At 39.3% G+C, this 15,579-nt stretch overlaps 1 protein-coding gene across 3 annotated transcripts in view; it reads left to right on the top strand.

The window, feature by feature from the left end:
- The window catches only part of SESN3 (sestrin 3), an 84,886-nt gene extending 69,872 nt beyond the window's left edge, over positions 1–15,014 (top strand). For all 3 annotated transcript variants that reach the window (XM_037889745.2, XM_043529215.1, XM_043529220.1), the window contains 2 exons: positions 3,216–3,360; positions 4,846–15,014. In XM_037889745.2, coding sequence (XP_037745673.1) covers positions 3,216–3,360; positions 4,846–4,932 — 232 coding nt within the window. In that variant the 3' untranslated portion in view covers positions 4,933–15,014. The remainder of the gene's footprint in view (positions 1–3,215; positions 3,361–4,845) is intronic.
- The last annotated feature ends 565 nt before the right edge of the window (positions 15,015–15,579 follow it).

The following is a 15,579-nucleotide window of genomic DNA, read 5'->3' as shown; positions in this document are numbered from 1 at the left end:
GGTATAGTTCCCTGCCCACCAAGGCAGCCACAGCTTCAACAAGGAAAATTTGGACCAGAAACCCTGCAGTAGAGCAGAGAGGTTCCAGACCATTTGACTAGGGGGGGTAAGTCCTGGAGGACCCCTGCAGAACAAAGAGGGGAGGCTTGTGGACCACAAGTGTCCATCACGCCCCCCAATCCCCATGATAAAGTGGGTCCTGAGCACCCTGGGAAGAAAACAGGGTTTCTAATCAGCTCTTCTCTCTTTCAAGCTGACCAGGAGGTTCTGACAGCAAGTCCCCACCCTTCTCCCAGGGGGAATAGGAAGCAGTGGTGGAGGATTCTGAGGCAGACATCTCGAGAGCACCAGGCCCTAAGAAAGGCAAGCTACAAAAGGCCTCACCAAAGCCACAGCTGAGTGTCCATGCTCCTAAAGCATCCAAAAAAGGTTTTTGTTTAATTTAAAAAAAAGGGGGGGGGGATTGAAGGGGGAAACATCCCAAAAAAATCAGGAGGATATGAGTCATCCTCCATCACCACTGAGGAAGGTGAACTGTCTGGCTCTGAAACTTGAGCAAGCCCCTGTGAGTAAGCCTCAGAGTACATTTCTTCCCTCAGAATCTTCTTCTCCTGGTGCTGCAGTATCCCTTCACTTCTTCTTTGAGGAAGTGATTAGGGATGAATGGAATAAGCATGATAAAGGCAAGCATATTAATACGATCTACCTGAGGCTATATATCATTAAAAACCAAAAGGCTTTATTGCTGAGATACTGAAGGTTGATGCTGCAGTAGTGTCCCTCATCAGGGGAGTTGTACTGTAAGGAAACCACAAAAACCCACAAATAGAAAGATGGAGCCCACTCTCAAAGAATTTTGAAGCCGCCTCCACCATCCTCCAAGCATCCCTGGCAGCTACCTGCTTTGCAAGAGCATCTCTTTCCTGGCTAGAAGATCTCAAAGCCCTTAAGGACAGAGATCGCCCTGATTTTGATGCCACCTTAGTCTCGCTAGCAACAGCATTTGTAGCAGATGCCTCAATGGATGCAATGAGGTTTTCAGCCTGAGCCATGGTTTCCAGCCAGACACCACCTTGGAAGATGGATACTCAATCTAAGCAGGTCATATGCTCAGCCAAGCTTACAGGCTCCCCTTTTTTTTTTTTTTTTTTTTTTTTTTTTTTTTGGAGAAAAATTGGAGAAGATGGTGGCTGAGAGTGTGGCAAATCCAAACACACTGTCCCTTCCCACTAAGTTCTCTAAGGAGTGAATTATAAGTCAACCTTCAAACAGAGGCTGTCCTTTCTCTCCCCATTCTCAGAGGTACTAGCAAAGGGACAACAGATTCCCCAAGGGAAAACAGTGGAATCAAGGTCTGAGTCACAAGTCCAGAGGGACCTCAGCCCCCAAATCCCCTTTATGTTAAATATCACATAGGCATCTGCCCAGAGCTGAAGTGAAGGGACAGGATTTCCCATTTCCTAGATAAATGGTTTTCATCAACCACAAACAAGTGCATCAAGGAAACAATGAGCCAGAGACACCACCCCATCTGTTCTTCATCCACTCATCCAGCTCCAATGACCTCATAAAACACAATCTGATCTGGAACAAAACATCTCCTCTTCTGGACATGGGACTGACGGAGTGTGTTTCCTCAGAAGAAAGATTCTCTGGGTTCTAATCCATTTTTTTGCATTCTACAGAAGAGCACAGGCATGTGTGTGGGGGGATTATCAATCATTTTTGACCTCTAAAGGCTCAATAAATGGATGAAGAAAATGAAGTTTTGGATGGAGACCCTGTCCTCTACAGTGTCACCCCTATCCTGGGGGAAACTTCAGAAAACATTTTCAGTAGCAAACACTCCCATTTAGCCTGTCCTCTGCCCTCAGGGTTGTTACAAAGATGGTGGTGGTGATAATAGCCAGACTCAGGTTGCAGGGACCCTTTCCTGAACGACATCCTGATCAGAGCTTCCATTGCAGTCATCAGCTTGCAGGGTTACATCTTGGACGTTGAATCTCTTCCAGGCACACAGCTTCTTCATCATCAGTGCCATCCAGGAATTTTCTTGCTCTAGAGCCACAGGAGGCCTACCATACCACTATGTCTCCCAACTGCTAGGACGTGTTTAACCTTTTCCCTTCTGTCAAGGAACCAACTCCATCATGGGACCTCAACTTAGCTCTCAATGCGCTGAGAAAACACCCAGCCGAACCTAAGGCAAATATTGATCTATCCCTTAAGACCTCATTCCTCATGTCCTGCCCCCTGACTGAGGTAATGGTAGCTTGGAACCTTGGTGGCTGACTCCACTATATAGTGTTCTGTTGAACAAGGTGACACTATGACCACACCTTCCCTTCCGACTAAGGTTTTCCAGAATTCCACATTAAGAGATTCACCTGCTGGTGTTTATCTCAAGCCTCACTGTTTGAGAGGAGGAACGAGCCTCCATACACTGAACATAAGAAGAGTCCTTGCTTTTTACCTATATAAGACCAGGCCCTTTAGGGGACTCACACACTCACTCTCTCTCTCACACACTGCTCATTCCACCAGGGCTCAGTCTACCTTTGTAGCCATACTGAAAAACATACCTATCCTTGACATCTGCAGGGCAGCCACCTGGTCTTCAGTACACACGTTTTCCCGGCACTATGCTCTTGTATCGACTTGCAGAGCTGAAGTTGCTTCAGTGATGCTGTTCTACTGAATCCGCCTTTTCAGCACCCTCCTCCATAAATGAGGTACTGCTCGTGAATTTTCTGATGTGGAACACCCATAGGGACGCTACTCGAAACAGGAGAAGTTCCTGGAGCCTAATTGGAGTTCTTCAAGATGTGTCCCTGTGGGTTTTCTACTTCCCACCCTTCTTCCTCTCTGCCTCAAAGTCTTTCACTGGACTTCCATGGTTGAGAAGGAACTGGCCTGGCAGTGGGTCTGCTGCCTCCTCCCCATATGCTCTCGTACCAGAGCATGAGGGTGTCTGGGGTGCAAGCATGGACTTGCGGACGGACATAGCTCGCAAAATCTCTTATCAAAAGTGCACAGGCATGCGCACGTCCTGACATGGAGCACCCATAGGGTAACACATCTCTAACAACTCCAGTTACTATACAAGATAAGTAACCGCTCCTTCTAGTATTTCAGTTCATAAATACGTGTAGTTTCAGAATTTAAAAAGCCATGTGGGTCCAGACAAAATATTCAGTCTGCCTTATTTTGCTTAGGTATGATGATTATGATTATGGGGAAGTTAATCAGTTACTTGAACGCAGCCTGAAGGTTTACATTAAGACAGTGACCTGCTACCCAGAGAGAACTACCAAGCGCATGTACGATAGTTACTGGCGTCAGTTCAAGCACTCAGAGAAGGTAAGTGTTTCATAGCCAAACATTACACAAGAGGCCCTGTGCTATGTAAACAATGCAAATAATAAGGTGGCTTGCAAAAGGGTGGAGGGGTGTGTGTGTGTGTGTGTGTGTATACTAGAGTTAACCTTCTTAACAATAAAGAAAAAACTTAAAGAATTAACTTAAATACTGTACAGTAGAGCCTTACAAGTTAGTTCAATAAATATTAAATGTCACTGTTGCCAAAACATTTTCATAATGAGCACACCGTGGACAGTCTCTAGTGACTCCTGCATGAAGCTAGATCCATAGATCTGCATATAGAAAAATGGGCAGTTTTGGAAATCATGAAGTAGTCAACTGTTCTGATACTACTTGATTCTTATAGAGAAGATAAATTAACTTGTATCTATACTGCTTTTCAGTGGTAAAATACATTGTTTATATATACATCTGTGTGTGTGTGTGTGTATATACATACACACTATTTTTAAGTTAACTACCAAGCATTGATAATACTTGTATGCCTTTTTAGTATGAGTGGCATACAAATTATGCTCTATATTACACAAAATATCATATTGTGCCTGTGGCCACTGTGTCTTGTGCATGATACAATAAACAGGAATGACATAAAAATTGCACTCCTGAGATGACACACAATACTGCCCATTATTTGTTCTTTCTCTAAACTACTACTGTAGATGCCTCCAATCATGATGATTAGATCTTCGATACAAGCAGGCTTTCTTAAAGACCTGTAATAGATAAGATAGGATAAAGCTATTGTTGATCTTCCTTTTATTTATAACTGTTATGGTCTCATATCATCAGTTAAGCCAGAACAGACCTGGTCAATACTTGGGTAGGATACATGCCAATGCCCCAGCATTGTACCAGGAGACGTGCTGCTAGAAGTTCCTGAGACAGTTGTGCAGTAAGGCCAGATGCTAAAGCAGTGGGCAGTGATATGTGCATTTCTGTTCCTTGTTGTTAAGTAAATGTCATTCTGAAACCAGCCTCAGTCTTCATTGGAATAATTTGCCGTCCCTGAGGTTGCATTTATTTGACAGTTGACTTCAGATAGTACATAGGGTGTGTGGCATGTGGATTGATAATAATACTGATAACAGAAATCTAGTCCTCAGAGTATAATGCTTACAGTGATGGTGAATGGTAAGTCTTCTGTCATGATTTCCATTACTGTACAGCATTGTTTTGCTGTGACTTCTGTTAAAGCAGATGGAACGCTGCTTAAAGCAGTAATTAAGGCTTGTTACCTGGGAGTCCAGAATGTCATATAAAATTGGCATATTAGCCATCTGGAGAAGAAATGGCAACACTTCAGTCTAGTACGTGGCACTAGAATGTAGAGAGAAGTGATGCAGCTATTTTCATTTGGCACAAAAATCTAAATCTGTAAGATAATTAAGTGATTAAATGTCTCTGCTTGTTGATATGTAATGGTGAACTAAATGGCTAATTTTTTTTTTTAATTTCAAATAGGTCCACTTAAATCTACTTCTAATGGAAGCCCGTATGCAAGCAGAACTTCTGTATGCCCTTCGTGCCATAACTCGTCACTTGACCTGAAGTATCAATTTGGAGGGGGCGAAGGAAGTTTAATTGATATGTAAAGACCTTTTTGAAATAGATACACACCAGAAGCTGTATGTGATGTAGCATCAAGTTACTCAAATCTCTAGTGTCAAAGTTTAGCCGTGTTTTTGGCGGCTGTAATGTGCAATGACGTGTTTTATTTTCTTGATGCTTAACATTACTAATGATAGCAAAAATAACACTGAGGAGCACTACTTTTTCTGGTTGGATTTCAGGATACTGGTCAAAATCCTAAAACTAGTTTTGTTATACTCAACTCTAGCGCTTTGTTCTTAAACACAGGAAAAAAGTGTTTTCCAGCAATCATTTTTCAGATTAGTGGAATTCAGCAAAGGTTTTTTGGATGTTCTAAGAGATCTTAATGCAATGTCCTAACGCTAGTAGAGAGAAGCATGTGATGTATTAAACTGAACTGGCTACTGGATTCTTTATCTCCTGGAGACTACTTGTCAGGCACTGTTTTACTACAGCAGTTGAAGGTGATGTGAAATATAATGCCAACGTTGTCCACATTTTAATGTGACATTAATCATGATAAATTCTACAGAATGCTACTGAAATGCAAAATTCAGTTGTTTTTTTCCTTTCCTCTTTCCAAAAGAAGAGGTTTCATAATTATCCATTTGTTGTACATATTATGGTTCAATCATGAATAATCTTGTCTTACTGACAGTCACCCTCAATCTTCTTTACAACATGCATGCGCATCATAGTGTTTCTTGCAAGTTCACCTAGTTGGCGCCTGTAAACGTAATACAGAGACTGACCAAAAAAAAATGTTTGCACTCTCCTTTCTCCAGTGCATTTTTTAATTAAGGAAGGCTATCATACCTGTTCTTTTCCTAATAGGTTATAGAAATTTATTTCCTAGAATTTTTTCATTCATAGTGTCTGAACACTTCAATATTCAAAGCTAAAATTGTGTTTCTATGCATTAATGTTTGTGAACAAAAGAAAAGTGCAATATTTAAAAAGAAAGCAAGCTTTTCCCTAGTATGTCGCTACTGAAGTGCCCTTTTTATACAACCATAAAGAAATTTTAAAACAATTTCTTTATTGTCCAAGGCTTAGCATTTTTGTTTTAGCTTGTATGGCTTGAGCAATCTGATATTTAAGTGCCAAAGCAGCCACAAAATAAAATTTACTTGGACAACTGGTAATATTGGGGAAGGGAAGAAATAAGCTGCCAAAAATGTCACATTTTTGCATTATTTTGTGTTGCTTGACTAGACTGATTTTAAGAGCCAACATTTCAGTGTTTATAGCTTTACTTTGGATTGTGTTAATGAACCAGTGAAGTGCCTAAATTGATGCTTAAACTTTCTCAGTAGGACACAGCTATCACTGCTAAAAATCTTTTTGTTTTGATTTTTGTTTTCACTGTAAGAAGGGTGACTTTATTTTGCTTTTACATGTAATGGAAACTAACTGGTTAGGTTTTTTAAAGTTCCTCTGAATTGTAGAAGATGTAAAAAGGCCTTTCCATTGAAGACTGCAGAATAGCTTTTTTAACATAGTAGTCATATTTTTACATCTTTCATTGAGGGAAAACAAACATGGACCAGTATGCTACTAAAGTTAGTTTTTTTTCTTCCTCCTTCCCTCTCTTAATAACTTGCTATGACACCACATGTTGGGAGGTTTTGCTTTAGCTGTCTGTTCCAGATTGGAAAACTAAATGATTGTACATTTAAATACACTTTTTCTGCACTTTTGGACGGCAGTCTATTTGCATAAAAAGCCTTGTGAGAAAGAAATTACTAATTTTTTTAAGCCAAGATAAGAAACTACCCATCAAACTGCATCAGAATCTCTCCTATATAAAACATTGCATAAATAAGATTTATTTATCTCATATAGCTAACTACAAAGATTATTCAGACAAAGTGGTGAGAGGTTGATATGCATAACCTTAGATTTGACTTCTTTAACTTGTTATAATCTTTTTCAACTTAACTATAGTGGCTGCACTTAGTGAGTTTTTGCTTGTAACAATTATATCTGGTAAGGATGTTCTTCAGTTAGTAACTCTGCCTTTTAAGTGACGGGAACTGTACAGTGAAATTCCTTTGGTATGAGAAGCCAGGTATTTCTCAACAACAGTTTAAGTTTTGGAAGGAAGGTGAAACTAGTTTTAGGTAACTATCATAACCACTTAATTCCTCTTCTGAAATATAAGGATTTTAAAGTAGCTTGAGTGTTAGTTGTGGAAACTTTAGTGCCTTTATTTTAATCTTTCGCTATAGAATTTACTTTTCCAGCTGAATTGCCTTCTCAGCAAAGTATGTGATTAGATTTTGAAATACATAAACTGTAAATGAATTGATCTATTCATAGTGAATCAGTTTAAAAAAAAACAAACAACAAAACTTGATTTCAGAAGGTGTCATATCTAATCTAATATGGCCCGCATGGCATTCCATGTTGGGAAATGTCATTTGACAACTAGTTTGCTGTAACTTTTCTATATAAAATGCAAACTTAAAAGTAACAATGCTGTTTTCCACTTTTTCAGAGTATTGAATTTACTGTATAATCATTTATAGCCTAGCTTTTATACTCAAAATGTGATATTTTTAAAATATAGATGTTTGTTCAGGACAGGTGTTAAAGGTATACGATTATACCGTATATTTTTACCTACACCTTAGGCTCACTTTGTGCCAAACTTAAATGTGCAACTGTTTTAAAAAAAAAATGCACGTGTGAATGTGAATCCTCAAACTTCATTGCTTGTTAACTTCCTTTGTCAGAAATGTACCTTAATGGGAGTATATGCACAGATATTGACTTTTTGCTTTCCCCTGCTGGGGGTTTATATTTACCAGCATTAACATTTAGTCATCAAAATCCCAATCTTCACCAAGGTAAAAAGACAAATGCATCATCTCCTGTCTGCTGAAGAAAAGGCCGAAACTATTGGCTCACTGGGGTAATGACTAACCACATATCGTAGGAAATGCTGTAATAGGGAATCGCTTTTTTTATGAGATTGGAGTGCTTATTAACCTTAAGAGCATTTTAAAAGTATTTTGTATTCTGGTCAGGTGCAGAACAATACTCTCAGAAATTGCTTGTCTGTAATAAGTGGGGAAAGTACAAATTAGAAAAGCCATTTGCATTAGCTCAGTATTCTGTGGAATATAAAACTGGCAATTGAACATCATGGGATTGTAGTCATATAATAGCAGGATTCATTTTAAACAACAATTTATGCTAACAGCAGGTGATTCAAACTGTTGTAGAGTCCCATGAGAACTAATTTTTGAAATGCTTCTATAGTTCACTTATATCCATCAAGATCCATGGTGCTGCAGTTCTAGTGTATAGGATGCCTCCATGAATATTGCTGGGATTTATGGAGAATTGGGCCAGAGAGCTTTTCCCCGGTCAGCTTTTTTTTAAAAAACAAATTTAAAAAAAAAACCTAATTTGTTCAATGTTTTAGCAAAAGGGAGCTACAAAATCAGCTACAAATCTAAAAATTACATATTTAGGGTTACCGTAAATTTAAGGCAGATTAGAAATCAGAAAAACAAGATTTTTAATAATAAGAGAGGCTTAAATTGAAAAGGACAAAGGGCCAGATTTTTAAAGGAGTTTAGGCAACTAAAGACGCAGATTAGGTGCCTACTACGATTGTGTTCAATGGATGTTAGGTACCTAGGCACTTTGTAAAATCCCAATAGGTTCCTATCTCCATCTCTGAACCAGATTTTTAAAGGTATTCAGCTGCCAAAACTTAATAGGGTAGAAATCAGTTTCCCTGGATATTAAAGTAATAATGTGATTTGCATTGGTTTATTGACATACATACGTTCTATTAACTTTTTCAAAAGATCCTAATCTGTAGGCTGCTACCCTTGTAGAGCAAAATCTTGACATCCTTTCTCTTGCTTATGCATTTGTTCATCGTAAGTACATGCATTTAACAGATGTGCTCAGACTGACCAGTTTAGATTCTTGTCTTCTAGGGGGTAAATTCCGCAGCCTCCACTTGCACGAAGCACCCTTTGGATTCAGTGGGCGTTTAGCCTGTGTCGGGGCTTCATATTCATAGGGCCTGATCCAAAACCCACTGACTTTGTGTTGACTTTAGTGCATAAATAAGAGAGGGAAATGGATCAACCATCTGTAAATGAAACTTAGCCCTGGCTGATCTGCTTGTGGCATACAAATGCTGCCAACCACAAGACCTGGCCAAAAGAGTCAAATTTTTCAGAATCCGCTTTTAAATTAGACGGAAAGACCCCATCCTAAGTGGTGCAGCCACTAGTTTCTTTACTTCTGCAAGGTTTAAATCAAGAAATATTTCCCAAGTGAAAGTTTGGCAAGCTGTACACATCACAAAATCACACACCCCTTAGGCATGGGAGACATGTAGGACAAGAATAGCAGAGGTGTCCCAGATTAGGACTGATGCATTGGCAGAGCAGTGGGCGGATGCTTGAATAGAATCTGCCTGCTCTATGCTATTTTAATCCTTACGACAACTATACTTGGCCATGCAGTCGGTCCCCACAGGCACCCCATTCCCATCTCCCATCCAGCTGTATAAATCTCCTGTTTTTCACCAAGGTCTCTGACCCCCTCTTTTCAATGGCTAACCCTGCCTACAAAAAGGTCTCTCTTCCTCCCTCCCACCAAATGTTGAGATAAGTTCCCAGTCCTCGTCTCTGACCTGTCAAAGCCTAAATGTCATGCTTCAGGGATGAGCTCCCAGGCTCAAGATCTTAAAATTGCATTCATTTCCCATATCAACCACCTAGAAGCTAGCTGGAGTTCTGTGGTCATATTCAGTGTTCCTCACTTTCAGCAACACTGACTTCAAATGTTCCCTTTATTCCTGGCCAGGGAAATTACATCTCTTCTAAAAATTCAGTACTGAGTACCTATTTTAAATAGTGAAATCACACTAACTGTCAAGGAGGGAGACTAGCTGAGCAGAGCTTTATTTCTAAGGGTCACATTCTGCCATCCTTATGATATGAACCAACTGGACCACTTGTGGAGGGGTGCTACTCAGTATGGGCAACTGGGATCAGATTCTGGCTCTGTGCTTACAATAAAAGGCCTAAAGAAGAGCTCTGTGCAAGCTTGAAAGCTTGTCTCTTTCACCAACAGAAGTTGGCCCAATAAAAAAATCTCACCCATCTTGTGTCTACAATAAAAGAAGTCCACTAGTACTTACACTTGACCCACTCATGAAGGCTCTTCTCAGGCAAAACTTTCTTTGACTTTGGGAGTTTTGCCCATGTAAGGGCTTTAAACCTAGACCACTCAGTTCTCTCACACATACCTTTTATACAACTGAGTAAGAGACTAAAATGAATTTCAACAGGGAATCACTTGAGACTATGTGGAAAAAACCCTTAAAATGGGGTAGATTTCATAATGGCCTTTAGAACAAATTATCTTCTTTTTACTTCTTGTGGGACAACTGCTAAGCATAAATACATCTCATGATTACTTGAGACAGTGAAGGTTTTTTACCCCCATTTAAGGGGGCCTGATTCTGCTTTAACTGAAATCAGTGGGAGCTTTTGCTCCTTATTCTGATACCATTATAACGTCCTTATGATACTGATGAATATATAAAATAATTGGCCTAACCATGCAAATACTGTTACCTGAGTAAATGTACTTGTATGAATAAAGTTACTCACATGCTTAAGCATCTGCAAATATGAGGCTGTTTAACAGGAAGGAAGTAATAAAATTAGGAGGAAAATCAGTGTTTTTATTCCCTAAAATAAAATAGCATTAAATGGATAAAAATACACAGATTGTACTTCTGTATGCAGGGGAGATGTTGGCAACACTTTATTTTTCCCCAAGATTACCAATGAGATTTCCTTACAAAAGGTACGGCTTTGAGTTGCTTGGTTGCAATGGAGTAATTGTGGTATCTTGTCCATTTTATCATTACCCCTGCAGTAGAAAGGGGTAGGGGGAGCCAGCCTTTAATTTTTGAAAGCACAAACAAACTGTGTGTTTGAATCTCCTTTTCTGGTTGTTATAACCTTCTTTAAGGCAAAGTTTTAAGAATTATGGAGCATCAGATGCCTGTCCATCTTTAAAGATGTAGATAAAATGGCACCAAATTCATCCAAACAAACTATAATCAATCTACACGTTGCCTCATCCAGTTTTACATTGTGCCTCTTCATGTTTAATTCATTTTGTCACCATGATTCAAACAGGGCCGCCCAACAATACACGTGATAAATGAAAAGGTATTGTGTGATTACAGGGAACAATATACTAATGCTGATAGGACAGGTAGAGCCCCTCAACAAACCTCCAAAAGTAGGATAAATATTAAGATCTTGTAAACTTGGGCTCCAGTCTTGAGACTCTGAGAAAATACACAAAGCCACAAAATACTTTCTTGATTATGACAGAACTGGTTATAAACTGTAGCTTACAAGATAGGATTTTAACTTGAAATCTGTACCCCAATTTTTGCTGGACAGCCACATCATGAATGTATATGCTATGTCTTTGTATCTGAAACACAATTCAAAAATCACACTGCCAACTACTTTTGTTTTTGTTCAACATTGTATTCACCTTATTTTAAGTTGAGCAGTATATGTAGCATGCTGTGAACATGTTTGATCTTTATAGTTATTCTTTAATTCATCAGTATTAACACCTATTCTTTTTGTGTTCTTTGGTACTTTTATCCAATGTAATCAGAAGCTGTGATATGCCTTTGCGGGCCTGTGCTTTGTTACTGTAACATTTCTATTTTTGTGAAGCACATGACTGTGGGCTAATGTGAGGCAGGCAGTGTGATCCTACAGGACTGCCACTTATCAATCTTGTATTATGTAAGGTTTTAAGTAGAATAAGCTTTTAACAGTTAATTGATGCAGTTTAGGATTCACACAAGTTACAATGTTCAGTATGTGAGAGTCTTTGTATTTATAGGTTTTAATTTGTAAACTAGCAAATTTGATAAACATAGCCACTTTAAACTGCTCTTGCGAAACAGACCCTGCTGTAGATAAAATACCGCTGTAAATCTGCATAGTAGAGGAGTGGATTAATGGTAGTGTCATGAGGACTCTCTATAGATTGTGGTTGGGTCAAAGTCCCTCTCTATGAATGAAAAAATCTCCAGTGAGATGCTTAAAGTTCAGGCAAAGAGACTACTATTCATTTAATCACAAATCTTTCCAATTAGCATGAAGAGCTGTGGTTTACAGCACATTGTAAACCCTCCACGTTAACAAAAAATTAATCGCGCTGTTAAACAATAATACAATGACCATTTATTTAAGTATTTTTGGATGTTTTCTACATTTTCAAATATATTGATTTCAGTTACAACACAGAATACAAACTGTACTTCAGATTTATTTTTTATTACAAATATTTGCACTCTAAAAAAACCCAAGAGAAATAGTATTTCAGTTCCCCATTACAAGTACTGTAGTGCAGTCTCTCATTTTTATGAAAGTTGAACTTACAAATTTAGAATTATGCACACAAAAACTGCATTCAAAAATAAAACAGTGTAAAACTTTAGAGCCTACAAGTCCACTCAGTCCTACTTCATGTTCAGCCAATTTTTCAGACAAACAAGTTTGTTTACATTTTCAGGAGATAATGCTGCCTGCTTCTTGTTTCCAGTGTCACCAGAAAGTGAGAACAGGCATTCGCATGGCACCAGCATCGCAAGATATTTACGTGCCAGATGTGCTAAAAATTCATATGTCCCTTCATGCTTGAACCACCATTCCAGGTGACATGTGTCCATGATGATAATGGGTTCTGCTCGATAACAATCCAAAACAGTGCGGACCGACATGTTTGTTTTCATCATCTGAGTCAGATGCCACCAGCAGAAGGTTGATTTTCTATTTTGGTGGTTCAGATTCTGTAGTTTCCGCATCTGAGTGTTGCTCTTTTAAGACCTCTGAAAGCATGCTTCACACCTTGTCCCTCTCAGATTTTGGAAGTCACTTCGATTCTTAAACTTTGGGTCAAGTGCTGTATCTATCTTTAGAAAGCTCACATTGGTACCTTCTTTGCGCTTTGTCAAATCTGCAGTGAAAGTGGTCTTAAAATGAACAACATGTGCTGGGTCATCATCTGAGACTGCTATAACATGAAATATATGGCAGAATGTGGGTAAAACAGAGCAGGAGGCATACAGTTCTCCCCCCAAGGAATTCAGTCACAAATTTAATTAACGCATTATTTTTTTAATGAGCATCGTCAGCATGGAAGCATGTCCTCTGGAATGGTGGCCGAAGCATGAAGGGGCATACAAATGTTTAGCATATCTGGCATGTAAATACCTTGCAATGCTGGCTACAAAAGTGCCATGTGAACGTCTGTTCTCACTTTCAGATGACCTTGTAAATAAGAAGACGGCAACATTATCTCCCATAAATGTAAACAAACTCGTTTGTCTTCGCAGTTGACTGAACAAGAAGTAGGACTGAGTGGACTTTGTTTTATTTTTGAACGCATTTTTGTTTGCATAATTCTACATTTGTAAGTTCAATTTTCATGATAAAGAGATTGTACTACTGTACTTGTAAGGGGGGAATTAAAAACATTTATTAGTTTTACAGTGCAAATATTTATAATAAAAATAATATAAAGTGAGCACTGTATACTTTGTATTCTGTTGTAATTGAAGTCAATATATTAAAATGTAGAAAAAATCTAAATATATTTCATAATTTTTTTGAATTAATCACATGAGTTAACAGCGATTAATTGACAGCCCTATCATTTATATGTTCCACATGTAACCCACGCACCTGGGTGTGGTGTTCTGTCTCCTCTAGTGGCACCAAGATCACTTAGAGAGAGATTAATGAATCTGCTCTACAGCCTTAGCTAAGGGGCATATGGCTTTTAGTTCATGCACTAGAGGCTCATGCATTTAGCTCCAGAGGTCCCAGGTTTGATCCCGCCTGCCGACAACTGGAGTCTGTCGATATTCCACATGCAGCCACTCGAAACAGGGTTATGGGGGGATTTAAGTATTGCCTAGGCCTTGTGCTGACCTGCAAGTCAAGATTATCTTCTCTAGTTAGTCTATTGAGATTCCTAGATTCCTTTTATGTTTTATTAAACTATGAAAATAGCAACATTACTTTTAATTTGATGTCCAAGAAGCCCAGCTCAGCAGGAGAAAATAGTGTTCCTTTCCAATTGACATTAGGTCTCCAAAGGTTGTTATGGGTCTAATTTAGTTGGAACTAGATTGTGACTTAATCATCTGCTTGGAGTAAAGAGCGATAAGGAGTTGTGCTGCCTGTGGAGCAGCCCAGGAGGGAGATTGTGAGTTGGAAAGAAACAAATCCCCCTCCTGGGGCCTCATACTCCAGGGAGGAAGTAAACTCTGCCAGGTTTATGCCACCTACTCTCCCCAATGTACCAGTGCAGCTAGGCAGGCAAGCTGAAGGGCTGGAGTCAAGGACCCAGCTCTGCCCACCCATCTGTAGGGTGTGAGGGAAACAGCAGTTCTGCAGAGCCTTCTTGCTGTCCTGTGCTGCAACTTATGCTATGGGCAGCCAGCAGAAAAGAGTAAGTGTGCATCTTACCGGGGCAGAAGGTGATAATCATGCACACTGGGCCTCACTTTGATCCTGAATGCTCATGCACTTTTGCAAATGGCACGCCCATTAGATGAGTGAGTAGTTTGGAGTTCATTGCAGGATTCAACAAGAGCTTTTAGCAAACTTTTTTCCCTCTGTGTCGCTGATTTTTGGATAAACTGACCTAGCTGGATCCATTTTTGTGTGATTCTTTTTTAGCTTTTAGTTATGACTTGAATTCATCTGAATAGATGCAGAAGGAACTTTTTAGTGAATTAAGAGACAAAACACCTTTTTAAATAAAGGAATCGTGTGTATTAACGTGTTAACAGCAATTCATAAATCTGCACTTTTTATGAGGTTTTGAAAATTCTATTTATAGGTACGGAACAATGGGGTTTGTTAAACTATTGCATTTATACTTGCTGAAATTTCTTTCATTGTTATCAGTAGGAATTTTATTGGTTCAATAAAACTGGCAAAACTGTACTGTGCTCTGTTCTGTCTTTTATTTAATGTCTGTTTGGAAAACACTTCTGTTGCAGAGGTATGTTCCTGCCTGCCTTCAGAAATCTGCCTTCTGAAAGGCAGTATCAGTTGTGTAGGTTTTCTTCCACTGCCATGTGTTGGCATTGTTTATCATATTGATGCGTGCCCTAGTCCTTTGAACATAGGTCGTGGTAAACGTGGTCATTGCTTAAGTCACTATCATTACTCATAATGAAAGCACCATGATTGCCACTTCTGATATGGCTGTCACAATTCAGAGCAACCGCACCTGTATTCCATGCTGATCCAGCAAAAGCACCCACTCTAGGCTTCCCACTCCCCCACCATTGCCTCTCTTGGATGGAGATGTGCATGTCTCCCTTCTGACCAGGATATTTCCATGCTGCACAGTCCCCTGCCTGTACTGTGAAATCTCACAGGAAAAGACAGGCTGCTTTGGCATTCTCTTCAGAGATGGTACACAGTGTAATTGCCACAGGTATAACTTACACACAGCTCTTTCTAAGCAAACACATTTTTTTCTTAAGGTAAAAGCATTAGAGAA

The sequence above is a fragment of the Chelonia mydas genome, chromosome 1 (assembly GCF_015237465.2).
Source record: "Chelonia mydas isolate rCheMyd1 chromosome 1, rCheMyd1.pri.v2, whole genome shotgun sequence".
Classification (NCBI taxonomy): domain Eukaryota; kingdom Metazoa; phylum Chordata; order Testudines; family Cheloniidae; genus Chelonia; species Chelonia mydas.
Note: the sequence above shows the minus strand (reverse complement) of the source record. Positions and strands in the feature narration are given on the sequence as shown.